Below are 13,785 nucleotides of genomic sequence, written 5' to 3'. Positions count from 1 at the left end.
CAGATTATCTCAAACAGTTTATTCGAGATTTAAAAATGTACAAAAACATGCATAATGGATTAGAAGCTGATATATGTTTTACTGCCTATCTCATAGGTAAGCATCCATAGTATATCTTTTCGTTTTTTGTGGATGCTCATGCATCTTTCAATACCTTTACAATCTGCAGCAACCATACCAAGCACACCTTTTCCTACATCATCAGAGAGATCTTCTATATGCATATTGCAAATTCTTGCATTTATATCAATGCTTGGAGTTTGTGGATTTAAAAGTGTAAGGATGTGTTGGATCTTGATTGATAGGAGTTTAAGGCACGTGAGTGCGTCTACTGTGGAGTCGTGTGTACTGTTGTGAATTGATTTTTTAAGGTATTTTTTCGAAAGTTCATCTAATGATATTTTCCTTCCTTCTGGGCTTGAAAATAAATGTGCAGTGTCTATTATTTTGTCGTGATACAGCTGTAAGGACTCCAGATCGTTTTCGATCCCATGCCCAATAATAACCGTATTGGCTCCAATTAGTCTAAGCACCTCATCTTTGCATATTTCTGCATCTATGCCTTCATCCACTATCTCTTTTGTTAGTCCACTGTATTTTGTCAAATAGTCGATAACATCGCTCCTTGGTTTGATTATCTTGTCATACACCACTCTTCCATTGCTATCAACAAGTGAGACACGTCCGAGTTCTTTTCCTTGGCTTGTTTTGACCTTTTCTACATCCAGTGCAAGGATGTCATGCACAGAAATCTGCTGAGATTCGTTGTATTTGTTCATATCAACTTCTATTCGAGGTGTTTTGTTTGGTACAAATACTCCAGAGTACTGAACTGTTCTGAAGTCTGCCATTGGAACAAGATTCAGGTTCTCAACAGACACATAATCTAGAGAAGGGTTGATATTTTCATACCTACCATCTCTCAGCATGCACTCAAATAACATTTCAAAAGGAATCCTTTCATTGATCAGTACAGAACTCCTTATTCTAAGCTTCGATATAAGTTTTTCTATGCTTGTAGATGCGTCTTTCATCTTCACTATGATTGCTGCTGTAGGCTGTTCTGATGCTTTCAAGGGCATGAATGACGGTCTCTTGCATGAATTGAATATCCACAAAAGAATTCTTTGGATATCTTGAACCATTAATCTTCTGAGCACTTTCTTCTGTGCCATCCACCTCAGGGCTGTAAGAATGTTTTCAAATACTCAATAATGTTGGATATTTATGTATCAGATGCATCACATGAATCATACTCTCCAAACATTCAATACCAATAATGATTGCAAGCAGGCCCTGTATGGAAGAAATATCCACACGTAGGCGAGACCATGCACAAAGCACATCAGATCGCTGTAGTCTGGTGTTGTGCGAGCAATTGGTGATTCTTCTGAGAACAAGAAACGAAATAAAGTTTCTGTGCAATCGAGTTTCGCTGTCTCTCCGAGCATGCATAATAGTTGATCTTGCACTTAGAAAATCCATAGAGCTGGTTGAGGGCAAGGTTGTTGGAAAAGCCCAGCCAGTGGGTAATCCTCTTTTGCAGGAAGCCATGGGCAAGATATACATGGCACAGCTTCCTCCGGACGAGCTCATGTACAGACTGAATGGAGAAAAAAGGGGAGGAAGCATTCATATGAAGAATGTCCGACGAAGGGTTTATAAGAGCCTTGAGGAAAAGCGCATATGCAAAGTTGGAAGCAAAAACATGATATTTAACAAGATAACAATGTGTGATTACAATGTGAGAGTTGAGTTGATAAATTATATCAAGCTGTATTTGGTGAATGGAAATGAAGATGACTACAAGGCAGAAGCATTGGTGGTGTGTTTGATATTTTGTTGTGCACTGGATAGCATTCTCGTGTGCATGACAGAAAAAGAAGCAATTGCATCTGAAGTCAGTATCAAAAGGATCAGGGAGAAATATAGCATAAAGAGACCACCTACAGGTGCAATTATTCCAGTCGTTCTCAATGCGCTTCTGAATGCATAAATCTCAATACAAATATTTGAGTTTGGCAATCCCTTTAGGCGCCGTATGGTTGAGAATCAAACGCTAGATGACTTTGAAATAGGAAGACTGCTTGGACGTGGAAAGTTTGGACAGGTCTGGCTTGCAAGAGAAAAGACAAAAGGACACATTGTTGCATTGAAGATCATCCCGATTAGTGTAATACAAACGCCTGAGACAGCAAGACAAATCCGAAGAGAGATAGAGATACATTCAAATCTGAAACATCCCAACATTCTGAGGATGTACGGTCACTTCTATGATAAGGAAAACATATACTTGATTTTGGAGTATGCAGGAAAGGGAGAGTTTTTCAAGTTTCTAAGTGAAAAGGGAGGCAAGTTTGGAGAAAAAGAAACATCTATATATATCAAACAGGTTGTCCAGGCACTGATTTACATGAGAGAATGTAATGTAATACACAGAGACATCAAACCTGAAAACCTACTGCTTGGAGCAGACGATCAGCTGAAAATAGCAGACTTTGGATGGGCAGTTTACAATGCAGACAAACGCCGAATGACGTTCTGTGGCACCATGGAATACCTTGCACCTGAAATGGTTAACAATGATATACACAACTCAGGAATAGATTTATGGTGCCTGGGAATACTTACATACGAGTTTTTAACCGGAAAGACACCATTTGAAAGTAAAAATAGAAACATGAGAGAGGCATATAAAAGGATCAACTCATTGAAGTACATCATTCCTGAAACAATTAGCCCAAATGCTTCTGATTTCATAGCTAGGCTTCTTGTGTTGAATCCAAACGACAGAATGGAGCTAAACGAAGCATTGAATCATCCATTCATCATAAAACACTGTGGAAGACCAAACTGATAACCAAATTCTTTTTATTGAATAAATCCTGTTAATGATACATCTATATTTTGCTGTCTAGTGCCTATCTATTCAAATCTTGCTGATCTATTGTTGAGGATTTAAGTACGCCAATAAGTAGCTAACTACTGCAGACAAATTCTTCTATTGTTTCTATACATTCATCCAAGCCACTTATCACCACTAATTTGCTTGTTGTATTGCTTCCACATGTGATCTTTACTGAGCTTTTTGGAACCTTAAAAGATTTACTCATAAATGCAATCAACTCCTTGTTTGCTTTGTTATCTACTGCTGGTGCACTTATCTGAAATTATCCAAGTCTCCTTACATTTAAAATAAGCTCATCGTCTGTAACCTCTTTGACTCCTGTTACCTTTGCATTTGGCTTTACTTTAACTGTTAACTTCACACATGAATTCTCTACACGATACCAGTTCATTTCAGGATACAACAAAATACACAATACATCATCTAAGTAGCTGTCTTCTTGGCAGCCCATAAACAACAACGGAAGCACCATTCAAATACTTCATCTTAAACTCATCCCTGAACATCGATGCTAGCATCCCAAGGCACTCCTCACCTCTCATCAGTCTTTCAACAACCTTCATACTGAAAACATCTATGTCCTTATCAGTAACCTCCCACAAACATCCCATCACTGTTGAGTTTTTGCTCAAATGTTTCATTAGAAATCCACTTCTCTTGTAGTTCTTCATACACAGAAGTCTTGCACTGTTGCATCCAAATAAAAGCATGTTTTTACCATCTCCATGGATTCGTAAATGCTTTGATCCACTTCCATGGCCAAAATACAATAATGTGCTATACTCACTTACTGTCTTGCATTCTTTATTAGATAAGCTTCTTCCACACACTCCGTTTGTAATACCCAGTGCACTTAAACCTTTTGAAATGCGCTCTCGTGTCTTCTGTAGATTATTATCTGGATCCAACACATAAAACATAGATCTTTCGCTTGAATCTACAGTAGTTAGTTTCTTTGGATGCATCTCAAACCACTTCTCAAAGTATTCCAGAGAAGGAACTCGGTAAACAACCTTGGATTTGAAAATAGACATTGATTCAAATGGAAACTCTGTTGTTGTTTCATCTAGCACGAGAATCACCCTATCTCCAGTTTCAATCTCATTAAACCCTCTGCAAACATCAGATAAAACATCGCCAAGCTCTACATCCATCTTCATCCTTTCTGCCCACCATCTTCCTTTATCAACGGATCCATTCATATTTTCTTTTAAAATACACCTTGATCTACTAAGTATCTCATTAATCCTTTCATTAGCACTAGTAAAGTCATCAAAAACCTTGAAAATCTTTCTGAAGTCATTCGCATACAAATCTCGATCAATACAATAAAGTGAAATAACATAATATCCTGTAAATACTAATAATGCCTTTTCTATACTTCCTAAAAGCATGCTTGGCTTGAATGCTTCAAACTTTTCGATTGTTCTGAGCTCCCTTAAGCTGCTTATCTCATTTGAAAGAGCTACACTTGCACATATTCTATTACTTCTTACAAATCCTTCGTCCAGTATCACATCCTCAATCTTATGAACACCTCTCCATAAATCAAATCGAACCTTCGGTGCTGGCCCACTCATCCCTGCTATTCGTTCTGCGGCAAATCTGCAATTCAAAAAGTATGTTGCTATAAAGCCAACGCGGTGTCTATGTGCCAATTCAATCCCCTTACTCAGATAAAAAATACACTCAAAGTATTCTCCACAATACATATGCGATAGAGACAGAAAATCATACACATGGAAAAGAATCTCAGGCACACATGCCATCCCAAGCCTAACAATCACTTCCAGAACTTCTTTGAACTTTGCTTTTGCAATTAGGTGCTTTTGTCTTACAACATTTGCATATCCTTCCAGAAACATCCTCTCAAATGATACTGTCTTTACAATCACTTCATCTATCAGTTTTAGATCATATGTTCTTCTCATACACATTTCAAAGCACTGGGTTTTCAACAACGATACATCTTTGTTTCCATCAAGCCCAACAAGCTCATTATCTTGTACAAATCCATTCCAGCACTCAATGTATGCAAAACATTCAATCCGAAAGTTCTTTCTCAAATCATAATAAGGCACAGTAATTGTCTCTGGAATATCATAGAAGCATGAAACCAAAAGATAATTTTGCCTTACACATTCACACTCATCTTCAATAAATAAACGGTTCTTCTTTTGCATTAATACTGGTTTATGGCATTCATGCTTCAATGCATCTGCAAGCCTTTCCAATTCTGCTTCAAATCCGTGTATTGCTTCTATTTGAGCCAATCCGTCAAAACCCCTGATTGCTTTTGCTCTTAACCTTGGATTGACTCTATCAATCAAATCAATAACCTTCGTGTAAAAAACACCGTATTTCCTGTATTTGATGATGAAGTATCCAACAAGAACTTCATCAAACAGCATATCTCCATAGCACATCTCAGGAGTGATATCAATCTCGTTTCTCTGTTCTACATTGCCACTTTTTTCCATGTTTAAGATATGCATTTTAATCCTTCTTTCTATCTCCTCATATACTTCATTTACAAACACCTTATCGCAAAGACTTACCAATGCTTTATCCAGAGAATACTTCGGAGTCCCAAGCATTGGCTCATATACATACAGGCATTTAATTATTTCAAGTGCAAAGCATGCAGATTCTCGTGATGGAAATTTCAGGATCTGGTTGACAATTTTTATTCCTACTGAGCCTCGTTGCATGCACGTGCGCTTACATGGTAGACCGCTACCTTTATATCTAAGTTTCCTGATAAACTCTGTTCTATTCTCTACGGACTCCATGCAAAGGTATTCAATTACAATGAATTTATGTATTATGTGCATAAAGTAACAATTCGTTTATACTAACAATAGGTAATACTTTTAAAAAACATGTGCATGAAAATACAGAATATGAAACATATCTTGAATACACATGGGTAATGCAGAATTAATCATACCCCGATGATACAGTTTGTAGATGAACAACTTGTTAAATTGCTTGAAAGTATCGCTGATTCCAAGAAGCATGGCATACACTTAATGCACACGGTGTATTCTGAAGTATGTAAGTACAACAAATGGGTAATTAGTTCCGAAACAATGCACACAGAGTCGAGGTTCGATATGTCTTTGCTAAACAAGGTATACATAGGAAATGTAACATGCTCAAAAAGCACCATTATGGACATTTTGAATGTATTTGGACGATTTTTAATAAACTACATCAGCAGCAAGGAGTGTGTATTTGTAGACTTTGACAATCCACATGCAGCATACCTGTGCATGGAAGAGATGACTGGAATGATAGTTGATGGAAAAGTGCTCAAAGCTGGCAGAACTTCTTCTTTTCCGTCTGAAATTCCGCATGAAATAAGAAGTCCAGATAAACGCATTATATATGTATCGAATGTTAGCCAGGAAGTAGAGGAAGCGCATCTCGAGGAAATATTTTCAAAGATAGGGAAGGTTGATTCAGTCAGGTTTTTGTATGATTCATGGTTTGTGCATAAAGGATACGCATATGTCAAGTTTACGAATGCTGCAGATGCAAGAAAAGCTCTTGGATACACAAACAAGATTGGAATATATGGTATGAAGCTAAAGATTGGTCCAACAGTGATTAAGATGGAGATGCCTGAGTGTGTACATCACTCTGAAATTCCAAAAAGGGTGTTTGAAATCAAGACAAGGATCGAAAGTATGCTATTTAGTAGAGGACGAATGGTTATTTTAAGGAATTTGATAAATTATGAAGAAGCAGATGATGAGTTTGAACAGGAGATGCATGCAGAAATGAAGAAATATGGGAGTGTTGTCAAGTTTATGGTTGTTAAGATACCTGATGTGGCTGTTTATTGTTTGTATTCTTCTGAAGAAGAGGCGAGACATTCGTTTGAGATTCTGAATGGCAGGTTTTTTGGAGGAAGACGAATCCGTGCAGAGATGTCGTCTGAAGAGTTTCCAGTGTGAATTTATTAGTTTGAATAGCAGCATGAGTTATTTATGTTGTTTATGCATATTGTTTGGATGATTGATCATGTGCCTTAATTGGAGCATTTCCAGGCAATGCATCGATTTTCTAGATTTTTCGAGATGACAAATGAAATAAATGGAGTCTTGGTGCTGGCCCTATGGCAAGGAGAGAAGGGAACAACAATTTTATAGATATAATGAGATCAATGCTAAGATTTTTGGAAGGACGGATGGATTCTGTAGATGGAAGTTCTGTGCACAGCGGAGCTTTTGTTGATAGACTGAGAAGTAGATTATCTGATCTTATACGTGGTAGAGTGGAGAATAATTCAGAGAATAGAGCAAGTGCAAATGAGAGCGCTACTGCGAACACAGTAAGTTCCAGGAGGAATATACCCTTGAGTGGCAATGCACCAAATGCTGAGGAGCGTGAAATAATTAACAGATGCAACAGGATAATCAATGTAGCGGAAAGAGAGTTGGGCAGAGCAAGAGGGCGTAGACAAAATACACGATCTGCAGATAATGCAAATGCACAAGAATATTCAAATATTAGAAATCCATTTGTTCTGAGGACCTCTGTTGTTGTTACAGGTAATGGACGATCTCCATTAATCACTGGATCTGCTAATGAACAGAGTAATGATACAGAAGGAAGTACAGCAAATAATTTAGAGAATACTAACGAATTGTCATCAACACCTACTCATGAGGTTCATGTTCTGTTTCTCTCTCCGAATGAAATGCCTAGGGGAGGAGTTATTTATGAAATACAGATCAACTTTGACATACTTGATGGATCTTCAGAGATGCCTATGACAGCCACCAAGGAATCTCTCAATAAGAGTACGATTGTAAAGGCAAGAGCAATTGATGAAACACAAGAATGTACGATATGCATGTGTAACTTTGCAAGAAAGCAGAAGCTGCGAGAATTGCCATGCGAGCACAAGTTTCATATGAAGTGTGTTGACAAATGGCTCCTCAGTCATTCTAACAAGTGCCCTGTGTGCAGAACAGTTGTGTAGTTATATATTTATTCAATGAATGGTTTGTTGTTCTTGATATGATTTTGAAGGTTTATGAAGTATGTATTAAATGGTTAAAATGAATCATCGGATGTTTATGAGTTGTTGAATGTTTATGAATTGAATATGAGTAATGCCGAAATTTTATTTAATAACTGAATGTGATCATCCTAGTGTAAATGGGAGGGAATGCGAAGCAGAAATTTGATAATAAGTGTGTGGAGATGATAAGGCAGATTCTGGACGGAAAGATCGCGTTAAGAAAAGCAGTGTACAAAGAGAAAGACCCGAAGATGTATCACAGGCTTGTGCACATGGTTGTTGAGAACTACGAGTTGCTGCTTAAGATTGTCAAGAAAAGTAATTATATGAACGAGGATCTTGAGATGGCAGTGGTGAGATGCTACCAGATACTTGATGGGAAGTTGAAGAATGCAAGAATGAAAAGGAAGTTCATTGAGCTGATGGGAGGAGTTAAGCTGAAGTTTACAAGACAACCAGTGTTTGTACGAATTAATACGTTGAGAGGTGGTTGTGAAAATGACATGAGTGCGTTTGTATATGAAAAAACGCCTCTTGATGGTGTTTTCAAGGTTATGAATCCGGAAGTATTAAATGGAGATGAAGCATACAATCAAGGAAAGATAGTGATACAAAACATATCATCATGCTTACCAGCATTAATACTGAATCCAGATGAAGGATCTGTTGTGATAGACACATGTTCAGCACCTGGAAATAAGACATCTCATCTTTCAATGATCATGAAGAACACTGGCAAGATACATGCCTTTGAGAAAGATGAGTCGAGGGCAAAGATACTTAGAACACAGCTTGAAAAGCTTGGGGTTGGAAATACAGAAGTGATTGAAGGAGATTTTCTACAGTCTGTGCCTGATGACTTTAAGGATGTTGAGTATATTTTATGCGATCCAAGCTGTTCTGGATCTGGAATGCACTTGAACTACAAGATGGATTTAGAACGAGTTGGTAAACTGAAGCAATTCCAGATATACATGGTCAAGCATGCATTACAGTTCAATCCTAAGCGGCTTGTGTATTCAGTATGCTCTGAGCACAAGGAAGAGGGGGAAGATGTTGTAGAGGAAGCTCTCAAGGACTCAAAGTATCAACTAGAAGATATAAGCAAGTTTTGGCCACAGAATACAGTTTCTGAATCCCCAGTAAGCAAATACATTATAAGATGCAAGAAAGATACTGATGGCGCAACAGGGTTTTTCATAGCATCATTCATCAGAAGAGATTAAGATGAGTTTAATATTGCATAATTATTTATGTTTTATGCGAACACATATTTTTTCCAGATGCATGATGATGTGTTATTAATAAATACAAGAATATAATATGTATTATTCATAGCTTTGCTTTAATTATCCTGAATATAAAAAACAAGGTAATATCACATAAATAGTATAGATATTCAAAAAACGCTCTAACACCTAAAAACTTGTAGAATGAAAGAGAATCGCTGATTGCGTATCCAGACCACATAACAAGCAAGATATTGATACTGGAAAATGATATCACGACATTGACGAGATCTTCAAAAGTCGTATTATTATGATTTTCATTTGCTTTTTTGAGTCTTTCGTTATTCTTAATCAACAAGATCGCTCTAAGTCTTGGATACATGAAGTAATAAAATGCTATTATAACTGCTGGAATGGTGACAAATCTGTCAGAAAATGTAAAGAACACGCTGTAGTTAATGGATTGCAATAGTTTACACAATCCGGAAGAGAAGAATGCCATGTTTGTCAGTGAGAAGTATGTTTCAGGGTTGTTACATATATCAAGATTCCTAAGTATGTATATCAGGTACACCGATTCCATTGGTCTGAGAATCAATGCAAGTAGACTGTCAATACAGGGATACTGTATAAGTAAGCACAGTCTCCATTCTGCATTTTCTAGACTACCGTGTAAAAAGTACTTCATAAATGAGATGATTATCTGCGGGTGCTTATTAAATACCATTGTAACACTGTTATAAATGTATTCTAACGAAACTTCAAGATGCTTCTTATTATTAATCATTGCAAAAAGAAGTAGTTCAACAATAAATAGCCAATTTCCATTGAAGAACGGACAAAGCTTAACCCTCTCAACAACAAGTACATAAAATGCATTCATACTTGATCCTGGACGTGCAATCTGCAAGAACATCATCGTGCCAAGTAGATTCTTAATCGATGGATTAGAAATCAGAAACAATACTGCCCAGAGATAATCTTCATGAATGATCGAAAAAACAGAGTGTGCAGTCATCACAAGCACAAATGCTAATGCAATCTGGAGTTTACCAAACTTCGATTTTGACAACTTGAATAGCATAGCAATTGCAATCCCTATTGACAGGGCTACTGATAGACCTAGCCTTGTGTAATTTCTCCCTGCAAGCTTTTTTAGTACGCTTTCGCTAAGCATGTAATTCAAGTGCAAAAGCTCATCTCGGTCACTTGTGTCTACTTTGAATGGAATTCCAAGGAGATCATACTTCTGTTGTGCATATTTCCTGTATGCTTCAGTCTCAGAAACTAACTCATGAACAAAGTTGCCTCCAGAAAGACTTGGAATTGGAATTCCCATCAGATAACACATTGTTGGCAGAATATCGTCCTGATGTATTATTGGATATGAATCTGTGCTTTTAATAACATTCTGTTCATCATCATATGTCTTTGATATGCATCTTTTTCTAGCATCTTTAGCAACGCCTTCCAGAGGCAATGTGTTTGTAAACCTGTCATCTTTGGATATGAAGATCGCAACAGAAGCCATTTCCAATGTAGATACTCCTCCATGGGCACCATTGTCATCAACGCCATGATCACTACACACAACCAACAATGTGTCTGAAGACATTTTCTGATATATGTCATATATGAGCTTATCATATATTTCTATTTCATTCTGCATCCTCTCATGATGGATAGTTTCGTATATGTGCCCATAAGAGTCAAGGTTTATCAGGTGTGCAATCATAACATCATAGCTATTCACACTCTCCACAATCTTTTCAATTAGCATGTTTTCTTGTGCTCGTAATTCATGTCTACCATATGGGTCTATTGTAAAATGAGGCCACGACTTCAGTACTGGAAAATACTTTGTCCACTGACAATCTCCAAAGAACACGCATGATTTCCCGTCTCTAAGCAGCTGATCAACCATGTTGTCTTTGCTAATGGTTGTCCCTTGTATGGCAATAATGCTTGTCAAGAAGTTGCTAGGCGCACCTGTGGTTAATCCAATAACTCTAGCACTTGTTTCTGTCGGCATTCCACTAACACTCAGTGCATGATACTTTGTTTTGATTGAGTTCAAATGCTGCATCTTGTTGAATATGCATCCCTCCTTATTAACTTCAACTGTGGAATCAAACCTAAGTCCATCAAGCAATAAATATATCACCTTTGTGTATTTACTGTTCGAAACCGCTTCTGTTGATATCTGACTTGGTGGCTCAGATGCCTTGAACACACCAGTAAGAAACATGTATATGTTCAGAATACCTGCAAGACCATTTAATATCATGGGGACGCATGAAAAATTACATTTTGTTGAATTACACTGTCATTATTAATTACATAAGGTTAAAGCCATAATCAATTTGTACATGCTGAGAATAAATAAACAGACAAAGAGTATATGTATATTTCGAGTATATATTATGTAATGAAACATTTATTTTTTTGAATACGATCCGTTGTTTTGGCTGTTTTTCTTCCTCTCCTCATGAAGTATGTCCAATGCTCTGTTTATATCTCCCTTTGCCTTCTTCAATGCATCTGTTGCCTCTTCTTCCTCAAAACCCATTGATTTCAACTGTTCCAACGATACCAAGTATGCCTGTTCATCAATTTGCTGTGGTTGTTGCTCAGGTCGTGGCCCTCCATACACAGGCGATTGATATCCTCCATATCTCCAAGAGAATCTTGCACTGAGTTGTCTTGGATCATAACCACCCATTGGTGCAGGTGGATACGGCGGATGCATTCCTCCTTGCCCCATACCCATTGTATTCATTGCCATATTCACATTCTCAGGTGAAAATGCTTGCTGGAAAAGTCCTGGATTTGCTTTCATCATATTCAAAGCATCTTTCAATAGCTTCTTATGATTTTCCTTTTGTTCAGGGGTCATGTTTGGATTCTGAAGGCTCAGCACTTGATCTAAAAGCTCCGGGCTGTTTAACATTTGCTCCATTTGCTGCATCATGGCATTCGAAAATGCTTCGTTGTTGTATCCATCATTCTGTGGAGAGCCGTATCCATAAGGCATCTGTCCGTACATTGGCTGTGGTGATCCATAGCCGTAGGGAGGCATCTGTCCATACATTGGTTGTGGAGAGCCGTATCCATAAGGCATCTGTCCGTACATTGGCTGTGGTGATCCATAGCCATAGGGAGGCATCTGCTGTCCGTACATCGCATATGGATTACCCATTGGCTGATTACTGCTGAGATACGGATTTGGTGTCGACTGTGCTTGGTTATTGCTCTCTTGATTAGAACTTCCTACAGGCTTTGATATTGGATTGGTATTCCTTTGTTGCTTAATAACAAATAATTTGATCTCGTCTTTCACACCTTTGACATAATCCGAAAGCTTCTTGCCATCGTCCATCTTCTCGCGTTCAAATATCAATGCCTGATCAGCAGCAGGTATCCTGACTGATTCAGCCATCACACCCTCCAACTTCTTCTTCAAGTCTTCAATCGTAATATCTAGGTCATCAATCTCTACAACAAATTTATTCTTCAGGTGCTGAATGTTTACCTTCATTGAGGGTAAACAAATCAACTTTTTTATTCAACTATCCATCACAACATTTCCTTGTATCTTTCATGTCCAGATACGAGCATTAATTTCAACCAATTAATACATAAACTCTTGATATATTCAAACCTTAAACAATCAATAATCCAACCAACATCTCATATCTTCAAAAGAAAACCTCAACCAATTAATAATCCAACATTAATTTCAATCAATCAATGCTCTTTATATCTTCAAACTCAATCTTGTGGATCTTCTTGTCATAAAACGATGCAAATGCAACCATATCGTGAGATAATGCCAATCCGTATGCAATCGACTCTGTTGCATAATGCTTTAACAAACTAAAGTCATCTCCATAAACCTTTAATCCTTCATACATACATGCAACAAAGTACTTCCCATCAAAATAGCAAATCCTCCACACACCCCCTCCAACATACTTCCTCTCTATTATATCATATTTCCTCCTATCAACAATCTCAATATGCTCGTCATACGACCCCACATATGTATAATTCTCAGTATGATATATTGATGTTACACCTGACTTTCTTTTTATTTCCTGGTGTACGCTCCAGCTCCTGGTGTCAATAAATCTCAGCATTCCATCTTCAGATCCGCATGCAATGCTATCTCCATACGCTTCAACCACCCATATAGGCTCCTCACCTATTATAGTGTCTCTGGAATTGACTAGTCCATATCCTTCAAACTGCCTTATATGCCCCATAATATCACAAACAAAAACACTGCTAGAATTAACACAAACGTATGTATTAATCGCTGGAGTGCATATTTTATCAATAGCACTGTTTTTAAGACATATCGCTCCAAACTCCTCACATCCTGCAAAAAACACCATCTCTTCGTTCTTCTTACAATCAAGAATCCCTGTCGTTTCAAATTCGTTCTTGATTTGCATACTATATATATCATACAAGTATACTCCTCCAGATCTACTCGCCTCAGTAAACTGATATCCTCCTGCAATCAGTATATCATCTACAATGCATAGGCAATCAATAGGCATAATCGAATCAAAGCTTTTCATGCTTAAAGTTTTATATGGGCACTCCTT

At 37.6% G+C, this 13,785-nt stretch overlaps 11 protein-coding genes across 11 annotated transcripts; 5 read left to right on the top strand and 6 right to left on the bottom strand.

Annotated features, from left to right (window-relative positions):
• Nucleotides 1–59: 59 nt before the first annotated feature.
• M896_080290 (RNA exonuclease) lies at nt 60–1,175 on the bottom strand (the record flags this gene model as incomplete). Its single annotated transcript, XM_014707851.1, has 1 exon — nt 60–1,175. The coding sequence occupies one exon, from the start codon at nt 1,173–1,175 to the stop codon at nt 60–62; it is 1,116 nt and encodes a 371-aa protein (XP_014563337.1).
• A 125-nt stretch (nt 1,176–1,300) lies between these two features.
• On the top strand, nt 1,301–1,996 carry M896_080280 (uncharacterized protein; the record flags this gene model as incomplete). The annotated part of the gene is made up of 1 exon (XM_014707850.1): nt 1,301–1,996. One exon carries the CDS (start codon nt 1,301–1,303, stop codon nt 1,994–1,996), a length of 696 nt encoding a protein of 231 aa, XP_014563336.1.
• A 45-nt stretch (nt 1,997–2,041) lies between these two features.
• On the top strand, nt 2,042–2,857 carry M896_080270 (serine/threonine protein kinase; the record flags this gene model as incomplete). Its single annotated transcript, XM_014707849.1, has 1 exon — nt 2,042–2,857. One exon carries the CDS (start codon nt 2,042–2,044, stop codon nt 2,855–2,857), a length of 816 nt encoding a protein of 271 aa, XP_014563335.1.
• Nucleotides 2,858–2,978: 121 nt separating this feature from the next.
• On the bottom strand, nt 2,979–3,299 carry M896_080260 (uncharacterized protein; the record flags this gene model as incomplete). Its single annotated transcript, XM_014707848.1, has 2 exons — nt 2,979–3,164; nt 3,189–3,299. The coding sequence occupies 2 exons, from the start codon at nt 3,297–3,299 to the stop codon at nt 2,979–2,981; spliced, it is 297 nt and encodes a 98-aa protein (XP_014563334.1).
• Nucleotides 3,300–3,327: 28 nt separating this feature from the next.
• M896_080250 (separase) lies at nt 3,328–5,700 on the bottom strand (the record flags this gene model as incomplete). The annotated part of the gene is made up of 1 exon (XM_014707847.1): nt 3,328–5,700. One exon carries the CDS (start codon nt 5,698–5,700, stop codon nt 3,328–3,330), a length of 2,373 nt encoding a protein of 790 aa, XP_014563333.1.
• A 162-nt stretch (nt 5,701–5,862) lies between these two features.
• M896_080240 (U2 snRNP/pre-mRNA association factor) lies at nt 5,863–6,870 on the top strand (the record flags this gene model as incomplete). Its single annotated transcript, XM_014707846.1, has 1 exon — nt 5,863–6,870. The coding sequence occupies one exon, from the start codon at nt 5,863–5,865 to the stop codon at nt 6,868–6,870; it is 1,008 nt and encodes a 335-aa protein (XP_014563332.1).
• Nucleotides 6,871–7,031: 161 nt separating this feature from the next.
• On the top strand, nt 7,032–7,901 carry M896_080230 (RING-finger domain-containing ubiquitin ligase; the record flags this gene model as incomplete). The annotated part of the gene is made up of 1 exon (XM_014707845.1): nt 7,032–7,901. The coding sequence occupies one exon, from the start codon at nt 7,032–7,034 to the stop codon at nt 7,899–7,901; it is 870 nt and encodes a 289-aa protein (XP_014563331.1).
• Nucleotides 7,902–8,080: 179 nt separating this feature from the next.
• On the top strand, nt 8,081–9,169 carry M896_080220 (tRNA/rRNA cytosine-C5-methylase; the record flags this gene model as incomplete). The annotated part of the gene is made up of 1 exon (XM_014707844.1): nt 8,081–9,169. One exon carries the CDS (start codon nt 8,081–8,083, stop codon nt 9,167–9,169), a length of 1,089 nt encoding a protein of 362 aa, XP_014563330.1.
• Nucleotides 9,170–9,275: 106 nt separating this feature from the next.
• On the bottom strand, nt 9,276–11,459 carry M896_080210 (uncharacterized protein; the record flags this gene model as incomplete). Its single annotated transcript, XM_014707843.1, has 1 exon — nt 9,276–11,459. The coding sequence occupies one exon, from the start codon at nt 11,457–11,459 to the stop codon at nt 9,276–9,278; it is 2,184 nt and encodes a 727-aa protein (XP_014563329.1).
• Nucleotides 11,460–11,609: 150 nt separating this feature from the next.
• M896_080200 (uncharacterized protein) lies at nt 11,610–12,710 on the bottom strand (the record flags this gene model as incomplete). Its single annotated transcript, XM_014707842.1, has 1 exon — nt 11,610–12,710. The coding sequence occupies one exon, from the start codon at nt 12,708–12,710 to the stop codon at nt 11,610–11,612; it is 1,101 nt and encodes a 366-aa protein (XP_014563328.1).
• Nucleotides 12,711–12,915: 205 nt separating this feature from the next.
• M896_080190 (uncharacterized protein) lies at nt 12,916–13,758 on the bottom strand (the record flags this gene model as incomplete). Its single annotated transcript, XM_014707841.1, has 1 exon — nt 12,916–13,758. One exon carries the CDS (start codon nt 13,756–13,758, stop codon nt 12,916–12,918), a length of 843 nt encoding a protein of 280 aa, XP_014563327.1.
• Nucleotides 13,759–13,785: the final 27 nt, after the last annotated feature.

Source organism: Ordospora colligata (genome assembly GCF_000803265.1).
Source record: "Ordospora colligata OC4 chromosome Unknown contig_08, whole genome shotgun sequence".
NCBI lineage: Eukaryota > Fungi > Microsporidia > Ordosporidae > Ordospora > Ordospora colligata.
This window is presented reverse-complemented; position numbering and strand designations above follow the sequence as displayed.